The sequence below is a fragment of the Cetorhinus maximus genome, chromosome 20 (genome assembly GCF_964194155.1).
Source record: "Cetorhinus maximus chromosome 20, sCetMax3.hap1.1, whole genome shotgun sequence".
Classification (NCBI taxonomy): domain Eukaryota; kingdom Metazoa; phylum Chordata; class Chondrichthyes; order Lamniformes; family Cetorhinidae; genus Cetorhinus; species Cetorhinus maximus.
Genome location: NC_135898.1, coordinates 79535332 through 79554434, shown reverse-complemented (window position 1 = coordinate 79554434; position 19103 = coordinate 79535332). Strand labels below are relative to the sequence as shown.

General features: G+C 44.3%; 1 protein-coding gene across 5 annotated transcripts in view; it reads right to left on the bottom strand.

The window, feature by feature from the left end:
- pcgf6 (polycomb group ring finger 6) overlaps positions 1-19103 on the bottom strand; it is a 93723-nt gene that overhangs the window by 14120 nt on the left and 60500 nt on the right. For 2 of the 5 annotated variants that reach the window (XM_078564972.1, XM_078564973.1), the window contains exon 9: positions 17244-17330. The exons of 2 other annotated variants lie outside the window; for them this stretch is intronic. In XM_078564972.1, coding sequence (XP_078421098.1) covers positions 17244-17330 — 87 coding nt within the window. Of the gene's footprint in view, positions 1-6114; positions 6315-17243; positions 17331-19103 lie in introns of those variants that run through there. One more of the 5 variants, XM_078564974.1, reaches the window with a different exon arrangement.

Genomic DNA, 19103 nt, shown 5'->3' with positions numbered 1-19103 from the left:
GAGCATTTCAGCAGCAGATGAACTGAAGTAGGAACAGAAACAAATGATTTTACAGAAGTATAAATAAGTGCTTTTTGACATGGAGAGAAAATGGGATCGCAAGTTCAACTCAGGGTCTAATAGGACAGCCAAGTTGTTATGTCTGCTTTAGGCTGAGACAGTTGCCAAGCACGGGGATGGTAACGATGGAAAGGGAACAGAGGTTGTCATGGGGTCTGAAGACAATGACTCTGGTCTTCCCAAAGTTAAATGAAGAAAACAGTGTCTCATTCAGGACTGGTCGTCAGACGGGGAATCTGACAACATCTCAATTTTCCTTCACCTTCTACACATTCTAACGTGGAAGATTAAATATTGATGAAAATGGCTTTGTCTATGTAAGTACACATAAATCCACAAGCCATAAAAGAATCTGTCATGTGCTAGACTAATCTCCTCCTGTTTCCAGGGCTAGTGTTAATTATGAAAGATTCTATTCTCATTTCTGCACAGCCAGTCTAATTGCACCATCTGAATGCTACATATAAAGCTGTTACAAAATCCAACATCCAAATAATCACTGATATAAATTCTCTTCTGAAATCTGTGTGAGTGTGCACATGAATAGACAAGGGCCTGAATGTGTCTGAATATTAGTGTGAAAATGTTGCAGGAGGGAGGCTCAGTGTATGCAATGAGAGAGAAAGTGACAGTCAGAAGCATCTGGTTCATCCATCTCTGCAATCAATATAATTTCCTTTGATCCAGAAACAAATCAGAAACATATTTCAGAGGAATGATCCGAACAGCCACATTGTAATCCTGCTGCACATTATCCTTATTCCAATCACTTTTCGCTCCCGTTTCTGACTGTGCCTTTTCCACATTTGGATGTAAATATCTGAAAACACCTGTAAACATTGGCTGAGCATCACAGTGCTGATACAGCACTAAGCAGAAACGATAAACAAGATCTCCTGGATGATCATTATCACATCCAGAAATACGAATTCTGCCACCAGGCAGCCTTCCCAGAGGAGGAGTAACTCCTATTTTCATGAAGGGTTTCTTGCGAGGCCTTCCCGAGAGTGTAAAATCAGTTTCATTAGCACAGTGGTAAAACTAAAAAAACATCCATTTAAACAGAGCTCTTATTGTGGAATAATGTCACAGAGCAAAATCAAAAGAAATGGATGCCAAGTGAAGGGTAGGGACATTAGCAAGGTTAATCAAAAGCTTGGTTAAAGAGGTGGCTTATGAGGTGAATCTTCAAGCAGGAGGAGGAGATGGAGAGGCAGAGAAGTTTAGGGAGACAATTCCAGAGCTTATGTTTGAAGACAAGGCTGTTAATGGTGGTTGAAAGGTTTCAGGTTGCACAAAGGGCCAGAATTCAAAGAAATCTAAGGGTTACAGGGCTGGAGAAGGTTACAAAGTTAGGGAGGGACAAGGTCAAAAAAGGATATAACATGAGGATGAGAATTAAAATTTGAGACACTGGGGACCGTGAGTCTTCGTAGGTCAACAAACACAGGGGTAATGGGTGAATGAGACTTGATTACTGCACATATCTTATTGCACAGAGCTTTGGATGAGTTGAGATCGGTCAAGAAACCACGAGAATAAACTGATCCTGGAGGTGACAATGGATGAAACAGGTGGGCTGAGGTAGGGTTGGAGATGATGTTATTACGGAGGTAAATATAGGTGGCCTTTGTGATGGAGAGGGTAAGGGGACAAAAGCTTATCTTGGGGTCAAGTAAGATGCCAAAACTGTGAACAATTTGATTCAACTTGACAATGGTCAAGAAGGGGGATGCAGTCAGTAGGGGATGCACGGAATTTGTAGCAGGTGATAAAGATGATGGTTGCAGATTTCCTGGTGTTTAGCTGTAGGAAATTGTGACTCTAGCAGCCTGGACAGCATAGCTCGAGAAAGGTGGAGGGGCAGAGAGTTTGCACCAATAGTCGAGATCCACACTTAGAGGAAATAACTATTCAAGTGTCACTCAACATTTAATGTGCCCAGAGAGTGTTCTTCCTTCTATCTTGTTCATCAGAGGGAGGAAATGCTACAATAGAAATTGTGATGCAGCACTGGATAATGATAGTTGGGGTGAGTCTAACTACCGGAGGGAGGCAGATGATTACTTACACATTCTTTTTATTCTTTCACGGGATGTGGGTGTCACTGGCTGGGCCAGCATTTTTATTGCCCATCCCTACTTGCCCTTGAGAAGGTGGTGGAGAGCTGCTTTCTTGAAATGCTGCAGGCCATGTGGTGTAGGTACACTCACAGTGCTGTTGGGAAGCGAGTTCTAGGATTTTGACCCAGTGGCAGTGAAGGTACGGCAATATAGTTTTAAGTTAGGATGGTGTGTGGCTTGGAGGAGGACTTGTAGGTGGCAGTGTTCCCATACATCTGCTGTCTTTGTTCTTCTAGGTGGTAGAGGTCATGAATTTGGAAGGTGCAGTCCAAGGAGCTTTGGTGAGTTGCTGCAGTGCATCTTGTAGATGGTAGACACTGCGCCAATCAAGTGGACAAATTTGTCCTGGATGGTGTTCAGCTTCTTGTGTGTTCTTGGAGCTGCACTCATCCATGCAAGTGGGGAGTATTCCATCACACTCCTCACTTGTGCCTTGTAGATGGTGCACAGGCTCTTGGATGTTGATAGCGGGGGATTCAGGGATAGTAATGCCATTGAACGTCAAGGGGAGATGTTTGAACTCTCTCTCGTTAGAGATGGTCATTGCCTGGCACTTGTGGGTATGAATGTTACCTGCCACTTATCAGCCCAAGCCTGAATGTCTTCCAGGTCTTGCTGCATATTGACACGGACTGCTTCAGTATATGAGGAATCGCAAATAGTGCTGAAAATGTGCAATCATCAGCGAACATCCTCACTTATAACCTTATGGTGGAAGGAAGGTCATTGATGAATCAGCTGAAGATGGTTTGGCCGAGGACACTACCCTGAGGAACTCCTGCACCATCTTCCTTTGTGCTAGCTACAGCTTCAACCAGTGGAGAGTTTTCCACCTGATCCCCATTAACTGCAGTTTTGCTAGGGCTCCTTGACGCCACACAGCCAAATGCTGCCTTGATGTCAAGGGCAGTCGCTCTCACATCACCTCTTAATTCATGTTTGAACCAAGGCTATAATGAGGCCAGGAACTGAGTGGCCCTGGTGGAACCCAAACTGAGCATCAGTGAGCAGGTTATTTCTGAGTAAGTGCCGCTTGATAGCAGTATTGACTACCCTTCTACCATTTTGATGATGATCAAGAGTAGACTGATGGGATGGTAATTGGCCGGGTTGGATTTGTACTGCTTTTTGTGGACAGGACGCACCTAAGCAGTTTTTCACATTGCTGGGTAGGTGCCAGTTTTGTAGCTGTACTGGAACAGCTTGGCTAAGGGCTCAGTTAGTACTGGAGCACAAGTCTTGAGCTGCTGGAATGCTTCAACCGTTTCTTGATGTCATGTGGAGTGAATCGAATTGGCTGAAGGCTGGTATCTGTGATGCTGGGGACTTCCGGAGGAGGCTGAGATGGATTATACACTCGGCACTTTTGGCTGAAGACAGCTGTAAATGATTCAGCCTTATCATTTACACTGATGAGCTGGGCTCCCCCATCATTGAGAATGGGGATATTAGTAGAGCCTCCTCCACCAGTTAGTTGTATAATTGTCTACCACCATTCGCAACTGGATGTGGAAGGGCTGCACAGCTTAGATCTGATCTGTTGGTTGTGGGATTGCTTAGCTCTATCTATCACTTGCTGCTCTTGCTGTTTGGCACGCAAGCAGTCCTGTTATAGTTTCACCAGGTTGACACCTTATTTTTAGGTATGCCTGGTGCTGCTACTGGCATGCCCTCCTGCACTCTTCATTGAACCAAAGTTGATCCCCTGGCTTGGTGGTAATGTTAGAGTGGGGGATATGTCGGGCCATGAAGTTACAGATTGTGTTTGAGTACAATTCTGCTGCTGCTGATGGCCCACAGTGACTCATAGATGCCCAGTTTTGAGTTGCTAGATCTGTTTGTAATCTATCCCATTTAGCACGGTGGTCCTGCCACACAACACAATGGATGGTATCCTCAGTGTCAAGACAGGGCTTTATTTCCACGAGGACTGTGCGGTGGTTACTCCTACCAATACTGTCATGGACAGATGAATCTGAGACAGGTAGACTGGTAAGGATGAGGTCAAGTAGGTTTTCCCCTCTTGTTGATTCCCTCACCACCTACCAGAAACCGTCTAGCAACTATGTCCTTTAGGACTAAACCAGCTCGGTCAGTAGTGGTGCTTGTCATGAATCTATTAACGTACATATTATTATTGGAAAATATTCTTCTTTTAAAATAGAGGTTTATTTTGTAGGTGTGTCTTAATTGGATTAAAGTCAGCTTGTCTGGTTGCTTTCATGTGTACTAGTTTTGAGATGTAAGAGAGGTAGAGTGCACCTGCATTTTGTTGAATAGAGCATTCAAGAAGGGGAGTGAATTCTGGCACCAAGCGATATGTTTATATTACTAATAAAATTGGTATGACAAAAGGGGTTTTATTGTTAAAAGAGGTGGAGTTCAAAGGGGCTGGTGATACAATGAGAATTTACATTCAATGAGCTGTGTTGGGTATAACAGACAGCGATTTTGTGTGTGCAGGGCAGAGGCATTGTAAGATCAAAGCAGCTGTAAGCCTACAACTGTCTCCACAGGAAGCAAAGTGAAAGGAACCTCGTTTTGAATTCATAAGGTGAAAATGTTTTATTAGTTTGGGAATTTGTTAGAAGTTATGATAGTAGTAATTTGTAGTCATGTGTATTTTTTAAACTTGTGTAAATTAATAAATGTCTCATGTATTTTGATATAAAACCTCTCAAGAACTGGTGGTCGGATTCCTGAATTTAGAGCTACATCGCAAACATACAAAAATAAAAATATAGGTTACGACAGTTCTTTAAAGTTTCTCTGGGATTTTTAAATAACTTAGCTTTACCAACTGCTGGGTCATAACAGTGCTACCTAACCACTCTTGGTGATGGACATTGAAGTCCCCCACCCAGAGTAAATTCTGCGCCCTTGCCACCCTCAGTGCTGCCTCCAAGTGGTGTTCAACATGGAGGAGCACTAATTCATCAGCTGAAGGTGGGCAGTAGGTGGTAATCAGCAGGAGGTTTCCTTGCCCATGTTTGACCTGATGTCATGAGATTTCATGGGTCCAAAGTCGATGTTGAGAACTCCCAGGGCAACTCCCTCCTGTGTACCACTGTGCCACCACCTCTGGTGGGTCTGTCCTGTCAGTGGGATAGGACATACCCAGGGATGATGATGGCAGTGTCAGGGACATTGTCTGCATGGTAGAGGAATTCCACGAATTCACCAAGGCTCCTTAGACAGCACCTTCCAAACCCATGACCACTACCATCTAGAAGGACAAGGGTAGGAGATAGTTGGGAAGACCACCACCTGGAAGTTGGAAATATATCGCCGTTCCTTCACTGTTGCTGGGTCAAAATCCTGCAACTCCCTCCCTAATAGCACTGTGGGTGTACCTACACCACATGGACTGCAGCGGTTCAAGAAGGCAGCTCACCACCACCTTCTCAAGGGCAACTAGGGATGGGTAATAAATGCTGGCCTAGCCAACGAAGCCCACATCCCGTGAATGAATAAAAAAAACGTATGACTATGTCAGGCTGTTTCTTGACTAGTCTGAGAGACAGCTCTACCAATTTTGGCACAAGTCCCCAAATGTTAGTTTGGAGGACTTTGCAGGGTTGACAGGGCTGGGTTTGCTGTTATTGTTTCCGGTGCCTAGGTCAATGTCGCGTGATCCCTCTGGTTTCATTCCTTTTTGTAGACTTTGTAGCGGTTTGATACAACTAAGTGGCTTCCTAGGCCACTTCACAGGCCATTTAAGAGTCAACCACATTGCTGTGGGTCTGGGATCACATGTAGGCCAGACCAGGTAAAGATGGCAGGTTACCTTCCCTAAAGGACATTAGTGAATTCAGTACAGTATGTACCTACGGCTGGCAGATTGTTGCTATGTGGTGTCTCTTGTAGGTGCCTGAGAGGATCCTGACACAAAAACCAAGGGCAGAGGTGACCTTCACTGGCAGTGTTATGTCGACACTAGAGAATGGCTAGCGGTCTTCGGCACAGTCTGGTCACAATTTCTCCACGAAAGTGCAGCAAAGTTTGCACGATTGCCCCCAACTATATGTGGCTTTGAGGAGAAGTGGTGTTGAGGTAGATGGTGCAGTCAACCTCTTCCGCTTTTCCCCTTAGCAGTCCTACTGTCGGAATCCGAGGAGCCCCTTGCTGATACTGTTAATGGAAGTATGAGAAAATAGGGGAAAAGTGCTGGCTAAATAAACCATAGCAACGTTTCAATATCAAAATAAAAAGTTCTTGGGACAAACCTTCAAGTAGAAAGGAACTTTTCATTTCAAAATGAAGACGCAGCTGTCTGTACTACTTTTACATTCAATGCTTGGATACCTCTCCTCAACAGGCATTCAGGGTGATGACTGTACAACAGCCATTTACATTTATATGACACCTTTACTATAGAGATCAAAATGATAGGTTTTGAGGAACATCGTGAAGGAAGAGAGACAGGCAGAGAGGTTTCGAAGAAATTCCACAGCTCAGGGCCCATGCAGCCTCCAATGACACAGTGATAGTGGGGAGGCGATGGCGTAGTGGTATTGTTGCTGGGCTAAATAATCCAGCGACCCAGAGTAATGCTCTGGGGACCCAGGTTCAAATCTCACCATAGTAGATGGTGGAATTTGAATTCAGTAAATATCTGGAATTAAAAGTCTAACCATGAAATCGATTGTTGTAAAAACCCACCTGGTTCACTAATATCCTCTAGGGAAAGAAATCTGCTGTCCTTACCTGGTCTGGCCTTCATGTGGCTCCAGACCCACAGCAATGTGGTTGACTCTTAAATACCCTCTGAACAAGGGCAAATAGGGATGAGCAATAAATGCTGACCTAGCCAGCAATGCCCACCTAAATGAATAACACAAAAACATGAAAATCAGGGATGTGAAAGAGACCAGAGTTATTATTAATCAGCTTCCCACTGGGGGGGGGGGCATGTGGAGTTCAAATGATCACCAATATCCATCTGTAATATCAGCCCAGAACATTGGAATTTCTTCCCAATATATCCAGAAATAATGATTTTATTATGAATGAAGGATAGGATTCCTGACAGCTTCCAGGGTTTAATAGTTCTTTTGATAATATATTTTTAAATATAAAAAAAATATATAAATTTTGTAACTGCTTGAATCAGTTTTAATCACAGAAGACTAGAAGCTGTACAAACATGGGCTCCACCCACCTTTTCTTTGTAATGTTGCTTTGATAGAGTGAGTTAAGTGTCCTCTAACCCTGCCGCAATGCTGTAAAAACAAGTCCTCTAGGGAGCAGTCAAGCTTGTCCCCGCCCCCACCCGGCCCCCACCCACCCCCGGTCCTTGAATACGCAGTATTTCACTCATGCTTTACTATTGCATTTATACTCCAGGGAGAAGCTGACACAGCTTTCAAATCTTTCAGACACATCTAAATTATCGTCACACCAGTGCTATTGAAGGAGCAAAAGGAATAGTATGATACTGCTAGTTTTTCAGAAGGGTAATGGTCTCAAAGAGAGACTGCTAATTTAAGTACCACTCTCCTCTTAACGTGTTCTACAATAACACCAACAATTTGCATTTATAGACCACCTCGAAAGTAATAAAATGTTCCAAGGCACTTCACAGGTTTTTTTTATTCGTTCTTGGGATGTAAGGGTCATTGGCTAGACGAACATTTATTGCCCATCCCTAATTGCCCTTGAAAATGTGGTGGTGAGATGCCTTCTCGAACCGCTACAGTCCATGTGGTGTAGGTACATCCACAGTGCTGTTAGGAAGAGAATTCCAGGATTTTGACCCAGCGACAGTGAAGAACGGCGATATATTTCCAAGTCAAGATGGTGAGTGACTTGGAGGGGAGCTTCCAGGTGGTGGTGATCCCATGTATCTGCTGCCCTTGTCCTTCTAGATGGTAGTGGTCGTGGGTTTGGAAGGCGTTGTCAAAGGAGCCTTGGTGAATTCCTGCAGTACATCTTGTAGATGGTACACACTGCTGCTACCGTGCGTCTGTGGCGGAGGGAGTGAATGTTTGTGGATGGGGTGCCAATCAAGCAGGCTGCTTTGTTCTGGAAATGTGTCAAGCTTCTTGAGTGTTGTGGGAGATGCACTCAGCCAGGCAAGTGGCGACTGTTCCATCACACTCCTGACTTGTGCCTTGTAGATGGTGGACAGGCTTTGGGGAGTCAGGAGGTGAGTTACTCGTCGCACGATTCCTAGCCTCTGACCTGCTCTTCTAGTCACAGTATTTATATGGCTAGTCCAGTTCAGGTTCTGGTCAATGATAACCCCCAGGATGTTGATAGTGGGGGATTCAGTGATGGTAATGCCATTGAACATCAAGGGCCGATGGTTGGATTCTCTCTTGTTGGAGATGGTCATTGCCTGACACTTGTGTGGCGCGATTGTTACTTGCCACTTGTCAGCCCAAGTTTGGTCTTGCTGCATTTGGACATGGACTGCTTCAGTATCTGAGGAGTCGTGAATGGTGCTGAACATTGTGCAATCATCAGTGGACGTCCTCACTTCTGATCATACAATGGAAGGAAGGTCATTAATGAAGCAGCTGAAGATGGTTGGGCTGAGGACACTACCCTGAGGAACTCCTGCAGCGATGCCCTGGAGCTGAGATGACTGACAACCATATTTCTTTGTTCTAGGTATCACTCCAACCAGCAGAGAGAGTTTTCCTCGATTCCCATTGACTTCAGTTTTGCTAGGGCTCCTTGATGCCTCACTGGGTCAAATGCTGAGCAAGTGCCACTTGTTGTGTGGCACTATCACACTCCATGCTAAATGGGATAGATATCGAACAGATCTAGCAACTCAAGACTGGGCATCCACGAGGCACTGTGGGCCATCAGCACAGCAGAATTTTACTCGAACACAATCTGTTTTCTCATGGCCTGGCATATTCCCAATCTACCATTACCATCAAGCTAGGGGCTCAACCCTGGTGCATTGAATAGTGCAGGTGGGCATGCCTGGAGCAGCACCAGGCATACATAAAAATGAGGTGTCAACCTGGTGCAGCTATAACACAGGACTACTTGCATACCAAACAGCAAAAGCAGCACGTAACAGACAGAGCTAAGCGATCCCACAAAAAACGGATCAGATCTAAGCTCTGCAGTCCTGCCACATCCAGTCATGAATGGTGGTGGACAATTAAACAACTCACTAGAGGAGGAGGTTCCACAAATATCTCCATCCTCAATGATGGGAGAACCAAGCACATCAGTGCAAAAGGTAAGGCTGAAGCATTTGCAACAATCTTCAGCCAAAAGTGCCAAGGGAACGATCCATCTCAGTCTCCAGTATCATAGATGCCAGTCTTCAGCCAATTCGATTCACTCCACATGATATCAAGAAACGGCTGAAAGCACTGGATACTGCAAAGGCTATGGGCTCTGACAATATTCCGGCAACAGTACTGAAGAATTGTGCTCCAGCACAAGCTGCACCCCTCGTCACGCTGTTCCACTACAGCTACAAAACTGGCATCTACCTGGCTATGTGGAAAATTGCCCAGGTATGTCCTGTACACAAAAAGCAGGACAAATCCAACCTTAACGCCCCATCAGTCTACTCTTGATCATCATTAAAGTGATGGAAAGTGTTGCTGACAGTGCTATCAAGCACCACTTACTCAGCAATAACCTGCTCACTGACGCTCAGTTTGGGTTCAGCCAGGGCCGCTCAGCTCCTGACCTCATTACAGCCTTGGTTGAAACATGGACAAAAGAGCTGAACTCCAGAGGTGAGGTGAGAGTGACATGCCCTTGACATCAAGGGAGCATTTGACTGAGTGTGGCATCAAAGAGCCCTAGCAAAACTGAAGTCAACAGGAATCAGGGGGGAAACTCTCCCCAGGTTGGAGTCATACCTAGCACAAAGGAAGATGGTTGTGGTTGTTGGAGGTCAATCATCTCAGCCCCGGGACTTTACTACAAGAGTTCCTCAGGGTGGTGTCCTTGGCCCAATCATCTTCAGCTGCTTCATTAATGACCTTCCCTCTATCATAAGGTCAGAAATGGGGATGTTCACTGATGATTACTCAATGTTCAGCACCATTCACAACACCTCAGATACTGAAGCAGTCCGTGTCCAAATGCAGCAAGACCTGGGAAATATTGAGGCTTGGGCTGATAAGTGGCAAGTAACGTTCGTGCCACACAAGTGCCAGGCAATGACAATCTGCAACAAGAAGCTTGATGCCATCCAGGACAAAGCAGCCCCCTTGATTGGCACGCAATTCACCACAATAAACATTAACTCCTTCCACCATCTATGCAGAGCAGCAGCGTGTACCATCCATAAGATACACTGCTTTAATGCGCCAAGGCTCCTTTGACAGTACCTTCCAAATCTGCAAACCCTACCACTTAGAAGGACAAGGGCAGCAGACACAAGGGAACACCACCACCTGCAAATTCCACTCCAAACCTCTCACCATTCTGACTTGGAAATATATCGCTGTTCCTTCAGTCACTGGGTCAAAATCCTGGAACTCCCTTCTAATAGCACTATGGGTGTTCCAGCACCACATGGACTGCAGCGGTTCAAGAACGCTCACCATCACCTTCTCAAGGGCAATTAGGGATGGCAATAAATGCTGACCTAACCAGTGACACCCACATCCTATGAAGAAATTAAAAGAATCTCACTTACACCATGGGATGGGATCAGTGATTAAAAATACTGAATGGAGGAGTGAGGATACTTCCAATAGTTAACAAGCCAAAATACAGGAAGAGCGAGTAGTGTAATCCAGATTCAGGGGACAGTGTTCATGCCTATTCTTATCCTGTATTTCTTGCACTACACATCACTCTACAGAAATGAGCTAAGAAAAGTCAGATATTCTCACTTCAACAGCAACAACTAAGCCAACTCTCAACCCTTCACCAAAAGCACAGCTCCTTAAAGTTGACGGCTGGAAAACAGGGCTGATTTCTGTGCAATGTCCCTCCCTTGTTTGAGTCTCCTGTGTTGGAGATTGGGAGGAGACATCTTCTTGTCTCTGTGCACATTCTCAGTCACTAACCTCACCTCATTCCTCGAGCATCAGGAAAAGAACGGGAAATTATCCAAGAGCTGGGCAGGTGAAGATTGCTCGTCAACCTGTCTCCAACCCCACCCTTACAGACTGGCTGGTGAGGGGTGGCCTTGGTTAACAAGGGAGAATGCAGGAGGAATAATTTTTGAATGATGCCAGGCATGAGGGACTTCTGTTCTGTGGAAAGACTGGAGAAGTTGGGATTGTTCTTCTTGCAGCAGAGAAGGTTAAGGGAAGACCTAAGTATTCAAAATAATGAAAGATTTTGACTAAGTAAATAAGGAGAAACTGCTTCCCTTGACAGGAGGATCAATAACCAGAGGACACATTTTTAAGGACGCTGGCAAAAGAACCAGAGGTGACATGAAGGAACTCTTTTAACACACAGTGAGTTGTTGTCATCTGGAATGCGCATGACTGAAAGGGTAGTGGAAACAGATTCAGTAATGACATTGAAAAGGGAATTGGATAAAATTAGATAAATATTTAAAGGGGAAAGAATTTGCAGGGCTGCGGGGAAAGAACAGTGGGGCTATTTAGATAGCTCCTTTAAAGAGCAGGCACAGACACAATGGGCTGAATGGCCTCTTTCAAGTGCTGTATCATTCTATAATTCTAATCAAGAAGAATTCTGACCTTCCAAAAATACACACAATCTGTAGTACAGTCTAAAGAACTATGTGGATGAGAAAAATAGGTCCTGTACATGGTAAATAAGCTGTGTGATTTCCTATTAAGAGTTTAAATCTACAATCATAGCCACACACAAACACAAAGCAATTCTGTAAACTGACCAGTTACTTCCAGTGTGCCTCCACTATCAAACAGGCAGAGCAGAGGACAGGCTGCCCGCTAATGAGGTTCAGTGGAAAATACATTAAATACATTTTAAATTTATTAGCCCTGCCGCCCCAGGAGACAGTTTCCTTGGTTACTGCACATGTGCAGCTGAGCTTTGTAAAGGTCATTCACAGGTCACACAGCTGGCACATTCACTTAGTTACAGCATGACATTCACAGCCTACTCAGAACAAATCCATCAAAGTTGTAACATCCCCTGAGAAGAAAGGGAGCAGCAAATTCTCACAGCTGAAATTCCTTCCTCTTTGCAGCAATGAGCTGAAGTTCTGAGGTTGGTATAAACAGTTGACTGTGCAATGGTTATTTGTTAGGATCAAGACACCAATGTGACTCAGCACTTGCCTCCTGCTCAGGACTACCCTGCTGCCTCAGTCCATGTAGTCGCACTTGTCTGTGTCATTGGACATAGTCTATGCTGCACAGAGCCAGTACAGGCGGGGCTCTTTTGGACTGAGCCTTTTGGCACAGTAAGGCAAGCAGGGCACCATGAGGATCATTTAGCCACAGTGAGTCATTGGGGATTGGGATGCTGTACAGAGCCCTCCCCTGCAGCAAGAGCCTCTGCCCCAGGCTGCCTGTTGTGTCTTTATATTGATCATGGATTGTGTGATGTGAGTGAACGATGAATGATTGGATTCTTTAAATTGATTATCTGACAGCACAAGGTGAGCCGACCACAGGCAGTTCTTGACCTTCCAATGAGGTGTCAGCTGTGACTCAGACTCACTCTTGCTTCTGACGATCATGGGTCAAAACCCCACTCCAGAGACCGGAGTACTAAAATCTAGGCTGACTCTCGAGTGAGGGAGTCTTGCACTGTCAGAGGTGTCATCTTGTAGATGAAACATTAAATTAATGCCCAGTCTGCTCTCTCAGGTAGAGGCAAAAGATCCATTGGTAATATTTGGAAGAAGAGTGGGGTAGGTATTCCTGGGTGTCTAGGCCAATATTTATCCCTCAATCAACTTCACAAAAACAGATTTTCTGGTCATTATCACATTGCTGTTTGTGAAAGCTTCCTGTGTGCAAATTGGCTGCTGTGTTTCCTACATTACAACAGTAGCTACACTTCAAAAGTACCTCATTAGTCATGAAGCACTTCAGGACATCCTGAGGTCATGAAAGGTTGCAAGTCTTTCTTTGATATTGTGATCTGTAATGTACAAGCCAAACATCTGCACTGATCACAGGCTGCTCAGATGGAATATTATGAAAATACTGTGCATAAATCTCATCACACAGAGCATCTGGTAAATGGTGAAACCCAAAGACAGATTGACGCCAATGATTTCTATCACAAATATTCGCAACACTGTACGTGTTACTCATTCATCAAGACTCATTGTGACACAAATATTTAAAATCACACTTTCCTCCATTTAACCTCTTTATTCACCACAAGCTGCTGCTGTGATCTCTATCATCTCTGGAATATGGAATGATTGCTGCTAAGTTCCTAGATAAGATCACGATACATGCAGATGAGGGGGGCCATTCGGCACCCCCCACCCACAAGTCATCCAGACAGGCCCCACATCGCCTCCCCGCAACCACATTTCAACATCTAATCACTTCCTCAATGATTCCAGGATTCTTCATTCCACTCCTGTGTCCCGGAATCCAGTTCATGTATTGATCACTCTGTCATTGGGAAGAAACATTTCTTGATTTCAGACCTATGTTTACTTTTTCTTCCTGTTCTACTCAATGCTGGATCTGGTTCTGGGGAATAAGGTGGTCAAGTGGATCAAGTGTCAGTAGCGAACAATGATCGTAGTATTATAAGGTTTAGGTTAGCCATGGAAAAGGACAAGGAGCAATATAGAGCAAAAATATTTAATTGGAGGACAGCCAATTTCAGTAGGGTGAGAGCAGGTCTGTTAAATTGGAATCAAAGATTGGCAGGTAAAAAAAGAACAGAACAATGAGTTGCCTTTAAAGAGGAGATGGTTTGAGGACAATTGAGCTACCTAGCGGTAGATAGTAGGGTTCCCCAGCAGTTCGATATTAGGACACTGCTTTTCCTGATCTATATTAATGATCTAGGCTTGAGTGTGCTTGGCACAATTTCCAAATGTGCAGATGACTCAAAACTTGGAAGTACTGTGAACTGTGAGGAGGGCAGTGATAGACTTCAAGAGGATATAGATAGCCTGGTGATATGTGACAAATGAAATTTAATGCAGAGAAGTGTGAAATGATACATTTTGATAGGAAGAATAGGAAAAGACAATATAAAACAAATAATTCTAAAAGGGGTGCAGGAGCAATTATATCTGTACAAAGCATTGAAGGTGGCAAAGCAGGTTGAGAAAGCAAGAAGCCATATAGCATCCTGGGCTTTATAAATAGGGCCATAGAATCAAGAAAGTTATGGTGGACCTTTTTAAAACACTAGTTCGGCCTCACTTTTGCGTTCAATTCTAGAGACCATATTATAGGAAGGATGTGAAGGCATTAGAAATGGTCCGGAGAAGATTTACAAGAATGGTTCCAGGGATGAGAGACTTTAGTTACATGGAAAGATTGACAAAGCTAGGACTGTTCTCCTTGGAGAAGAGAAGATTGAGAGATTTGATAAAGGTGTTCAAAATGATGAGGGGCCTAGACAGAGTAGGTGGAGAATAGGCAGAGAGAAACTGTTCCCATTGGCAGAAGGGCTGAGAACCAGAGGATACTGATATAGTGTTTTTGGCAAGAGAACCAGAGGCTACGTGAAGAAAACATTTTTACTTGCAAGTGGTTAGGATCTGGAATGCAATGCCTGGGAGTGTGGTGCAGGAAGGTTCAATCATGGCTTTAAATGGGAATTGGACAATTATCCGAAGAGAAAAGACTTGCAGGGCTTCGAGGAAAATGTGGGTGGGCTGGGGGGGGGGGGGGGGGGGGGAGAGAGAACTGGGACTGAATTGTCCTTGCAGATAGCCAGCATGGATACAATGGGCTGAATGGTCTCCTTCTATGCTGGAGCTATTCTATGATTCTACATTCTAAGTTGGGGAATGTAGTGCAAGAAAAGCTGAGCTCCCTGGATGACGAAAGAGATAAAGAGTAAGATGAAGCAGAAAAATGGGGGTGTTTGACAGAGGTCATGTTAACAATACAATTGAGAACCAGACTGAATATAGAAAGTTCAGAGAGGAAGTGAAAAAGGAAATAAGAGGGGCAGAGAGAGGATGAGATGAGACTGGCGGCTAACTTAAAAAGGGAACTCAAAGGTCTTCTTATAAACAGTAAAAGGATGGTCTGAGGCTAGGTCGAATGGGGACAAAAAAGGAAGATTTATGCACGGAGGCAGAGGGCATGGTTGAGGTACTAAATGAGTATTCTGCATCTGTCTTTACCAAGGAAGATGATGCTGCAGAAGTCAGTGAACAGGGAGGTAGACAATTGATAAAAAGGAGGTATCAGAAAGGCTGACTGTACTTAAAAGTTGATAATTACAGAATCACAGAATGATTATAGCACAGAAGGACGTCATTTGGCATGTCGTGTTTGCACTAGCTCTCTAAAGGAGTAATTTACCTCATGCAACTCCCTGGCTTTCTTCCCATTGCCCTGCAAATATTTCCTTTTCAGATAAAAACCCAATTCCCTCTTGAATACCTTGTTTGACTTGCAAAAGGTTTTTGATGAAGAGCCACATAATTGGCTTGTCAGCAAAGTTAAAAGCACATGGAATAAAAGGGACAGTGGCAGCATGGATACAAAGCTGGCTGAGTGACAGGAAACAGTAACGGTGAATAATTGTTTATTGAACTAGGAGAAGGTATACAGTAGGGCTTCCCAAGGGTCGGTATGAGGATCCCTGCTTTTCGTGATATATATATTAATGACCAAGGCTTGGGTGTACAGGGCACAATTCAAAATTTGCAGCTGACATAAAACTTGGAAGTATTGTGAACTGTGAGGAGGAAGGTTATAAACTTCAAAAGGACCTAGCCAAGCTGGTGGAATGGACAGACACATGACAGGTGAAAAACTTAATGCAGAGAATACAAAAGCAAAGAAGTTAAGTTAAACTTTTATAAAATAGCAGTTCACTCTCAACTGGAGTATTATGTCCAATTCAGGGCACTATACCTTAGGAAACATGTGAAGGTTTTCGAGAGGGTGAAGAAAATATTTATAGGAATGGTTCCAGTGATGACAGACTTCAAGGAAAAGAAGGTTGAGAGAAGGTTTGATAGAGGTGTTCCAAATCATGAAGGGTCTGAACAGAGTACATCAGGAGAAACTGTTCTTATTGGTGGAAGGGTCGAGAACCAGAGGACCCAATTTAAGGTCAATGGCAAGAAGATCAATGGCACTGTTGAAAAATGTTTTACAGAGTGAGTGGTTGGGATCTGGAATGCACTGCCTGAAAATGTCATGGATGCAGGTTCAATCATGGCTTTCAAAAGGGAATTGGATAAGAAACAAAGAGAAAAAACTTGTAGGGCTACAGGGAAAAGGCTAGGGAGCGAGACCAGACGGGATGCTATTTATGAGAGCCAGCAAAGGAACAACTGACCTCTCTTTGTGTTGTAACCATTCTAAGATTCTACAATTGTGCGCGCAATCTGACCAGTACTGGACCTAGTGCTGAAAGTACAGTCAGACAGACCTGTAGAGCTTCATGATCATTCACTTTCAGCACTCTGTGATAAATACCACCCATACCTGGAGATTTATTTTGAACCCATTTACCAGTCGAACTTTTCCATCTCATTTATAGCAAAGTCAAAGTCTAAATTATCTTTTAGCTCCGTTGTTTATACTACGAATCATACAGAATATTTACTATTTGGTGTTCAGCATCAAATTCAAGCCGGTTTGCATCTCATGTTCTCACTGAATACCCAGTCTTTCATTTCTCACTCCTGTGCTGCCCACACTCGCTATCCACAATTCCAACTTGTCTGTTCCATTCACAGGTACAATACTCTTCTCATTTACTCTAATTCCCAACTAGGTCTTTCCTACTTAAATGTAACAGCACAGAATCCCAATAAAGCCCTCCCCATTAATTCCTACTGCACAGATTTCCAATACAATTCTCCCCACAGATCCCTATTGTACAGAGTCCCAACATCGCCCTTCTGATTTGATTCCTAGGTACTTGGTTCTCGTGATACATTTTCATTCTTTCCCACTGCATAGAATTTCATTCGATATTCCATGAAGTGAGGGGCCCAGCACTAACCCGTATGCTGCTGTGAGTGACGCTGCTTCGAATGTGCCTCAAGGTCTGGTGATGTTCTAAGATCTTGTCTCCACAGATGATGTCTACCTGTCAATTAGACAAAATATGACCTGTGATTAAACATTTACTAACTGAATGTAAACCTGAAAAGAGACAGTCCCAGGTGCAATGTCTTTGTTTTCAAGAAAATGCTGAGCCCCCTCCCCTACCCCAACTGATCCTCTGCACCGCACTTGGAACCAGACATCCCTCGACCCTCCACAAAGCCATCAATTCTCCACCTGCTCATCTACAAAGCTGCAGACCAACACCCCTCTCCCACAGTCGAGTGTCGAGTCCCACACTGTGACCAGACTCAAATATTGCTAATGGCTGTTAGAACTCAGATTAAACCAGATGCTGATCTTTTCTTCTCTGTACACATTACATGTCAATTCCTATTTACATGTCCCTGAATGTTCACTTAGAATAATATTCCTGCTCTATATTCCACTGGGAAATCTGCAGCTGTTTGCAGCCCTGAATTCTGCCGGTCCTGACAGTCAGAGGACATTATTCAAGCAGTAACTTCATTCTTGCAACTTCAAACTGCATGTTCAGTCATATCTTCTTAGGCAGTCCCTTGGGATAGAGTATGGCTTGTTTCCACTACGGTTCAATGGGTTCTCAGATGGCTGATAAGTCCAATGCATGATCTACCGACTCTGCCACATGTAGGACAGGTGGTGCTTGAAGGGTTGGGTACAGAAGGTGTTGGGAGATTTGGGTGCTCTCTCTGGCTTCACCTCCTAGTGTTCCCAGTGAAGTCTTGCAATGTGTTTGGTACATTCCGGAAAGAACCTTCTCCATTTTGGTTGGTCACAAGCCAGGGACTCATGTGAGTCAGTGGGGATGCTTTGATGACATCCCTAAACTGTTTCCAGTGTCCTCCTGGGAGTCTCCTGCCACAACTGAGTTCTGAGTAGAGCAGGTGCTTTGGTAGTCTGGTGTCAGGCATACGAACAACATGTCCTGCCCAGCGAAACTGGTTTTGAGTGATTAGCGCCTCAATGCCGGGCATGCTGGCTTGGGAAGAGGATGTTGCTGTTGGACTGCCTTCCTTGCCACTGGATTTGGAGGATCTTGCAAAGGAACTGCTGTCAGCCTACAGCAGGCATCTCAAAGCACTGGAGAAGTCAGTCACATACAAGTTTTGCTAAAGCTGCATGGTGCTCTGGTCAGATCACTCTGTGGGCACTTAATCCCTTTCTGGTCACTGAGACAGCTGGGAAATGATGCAAAGAGGAAGCAGAAGGGGGACTGGGCTACAAGGCTAGATGGCAAATTGCGGGCTTTTAAGTCTTGAAAGAAAGAAAACGTTTGGATATGGAAGAGGAATCAGAAAGATAAACCTGGAGCATTTCAAATTGAATGGAGGAAGAATGAGGAAACAGTTCAAAAAGTGAAAGGCGGCTTAGGGCTGATGTCACTTCACAAAAAACTGGGGAACATGTGGAAACGATACCTCAGTGGGGTAACTGAACCATTCTGGCTATCAACGGGAGCTATAGATGTTATTTGGAAGGATGGAGCTGGGATGGGCTGAATGGCCTTCCACACTCAGCCTATTGTGATTTATTTTTATAACTTTCAGTCCAGTTCCCAGCATGGCCCACCCTCACCATGTTTTACTCTCCATCTCTTTCTGGGTTTCATTACAAAACAAACTTATTTTTAAGCTACTCCATAGAGCTCTGCTTGACACCAGCTCTGAGTAAAGAGCAGAGGGTGCATTTGCATTTGGACTCAGAGTCTCAGAGTTCACTCGAAGGGCCTTCATCATGTGCCACTGTCAGTAGAAGGTGACCTCCCTCTTCGAAG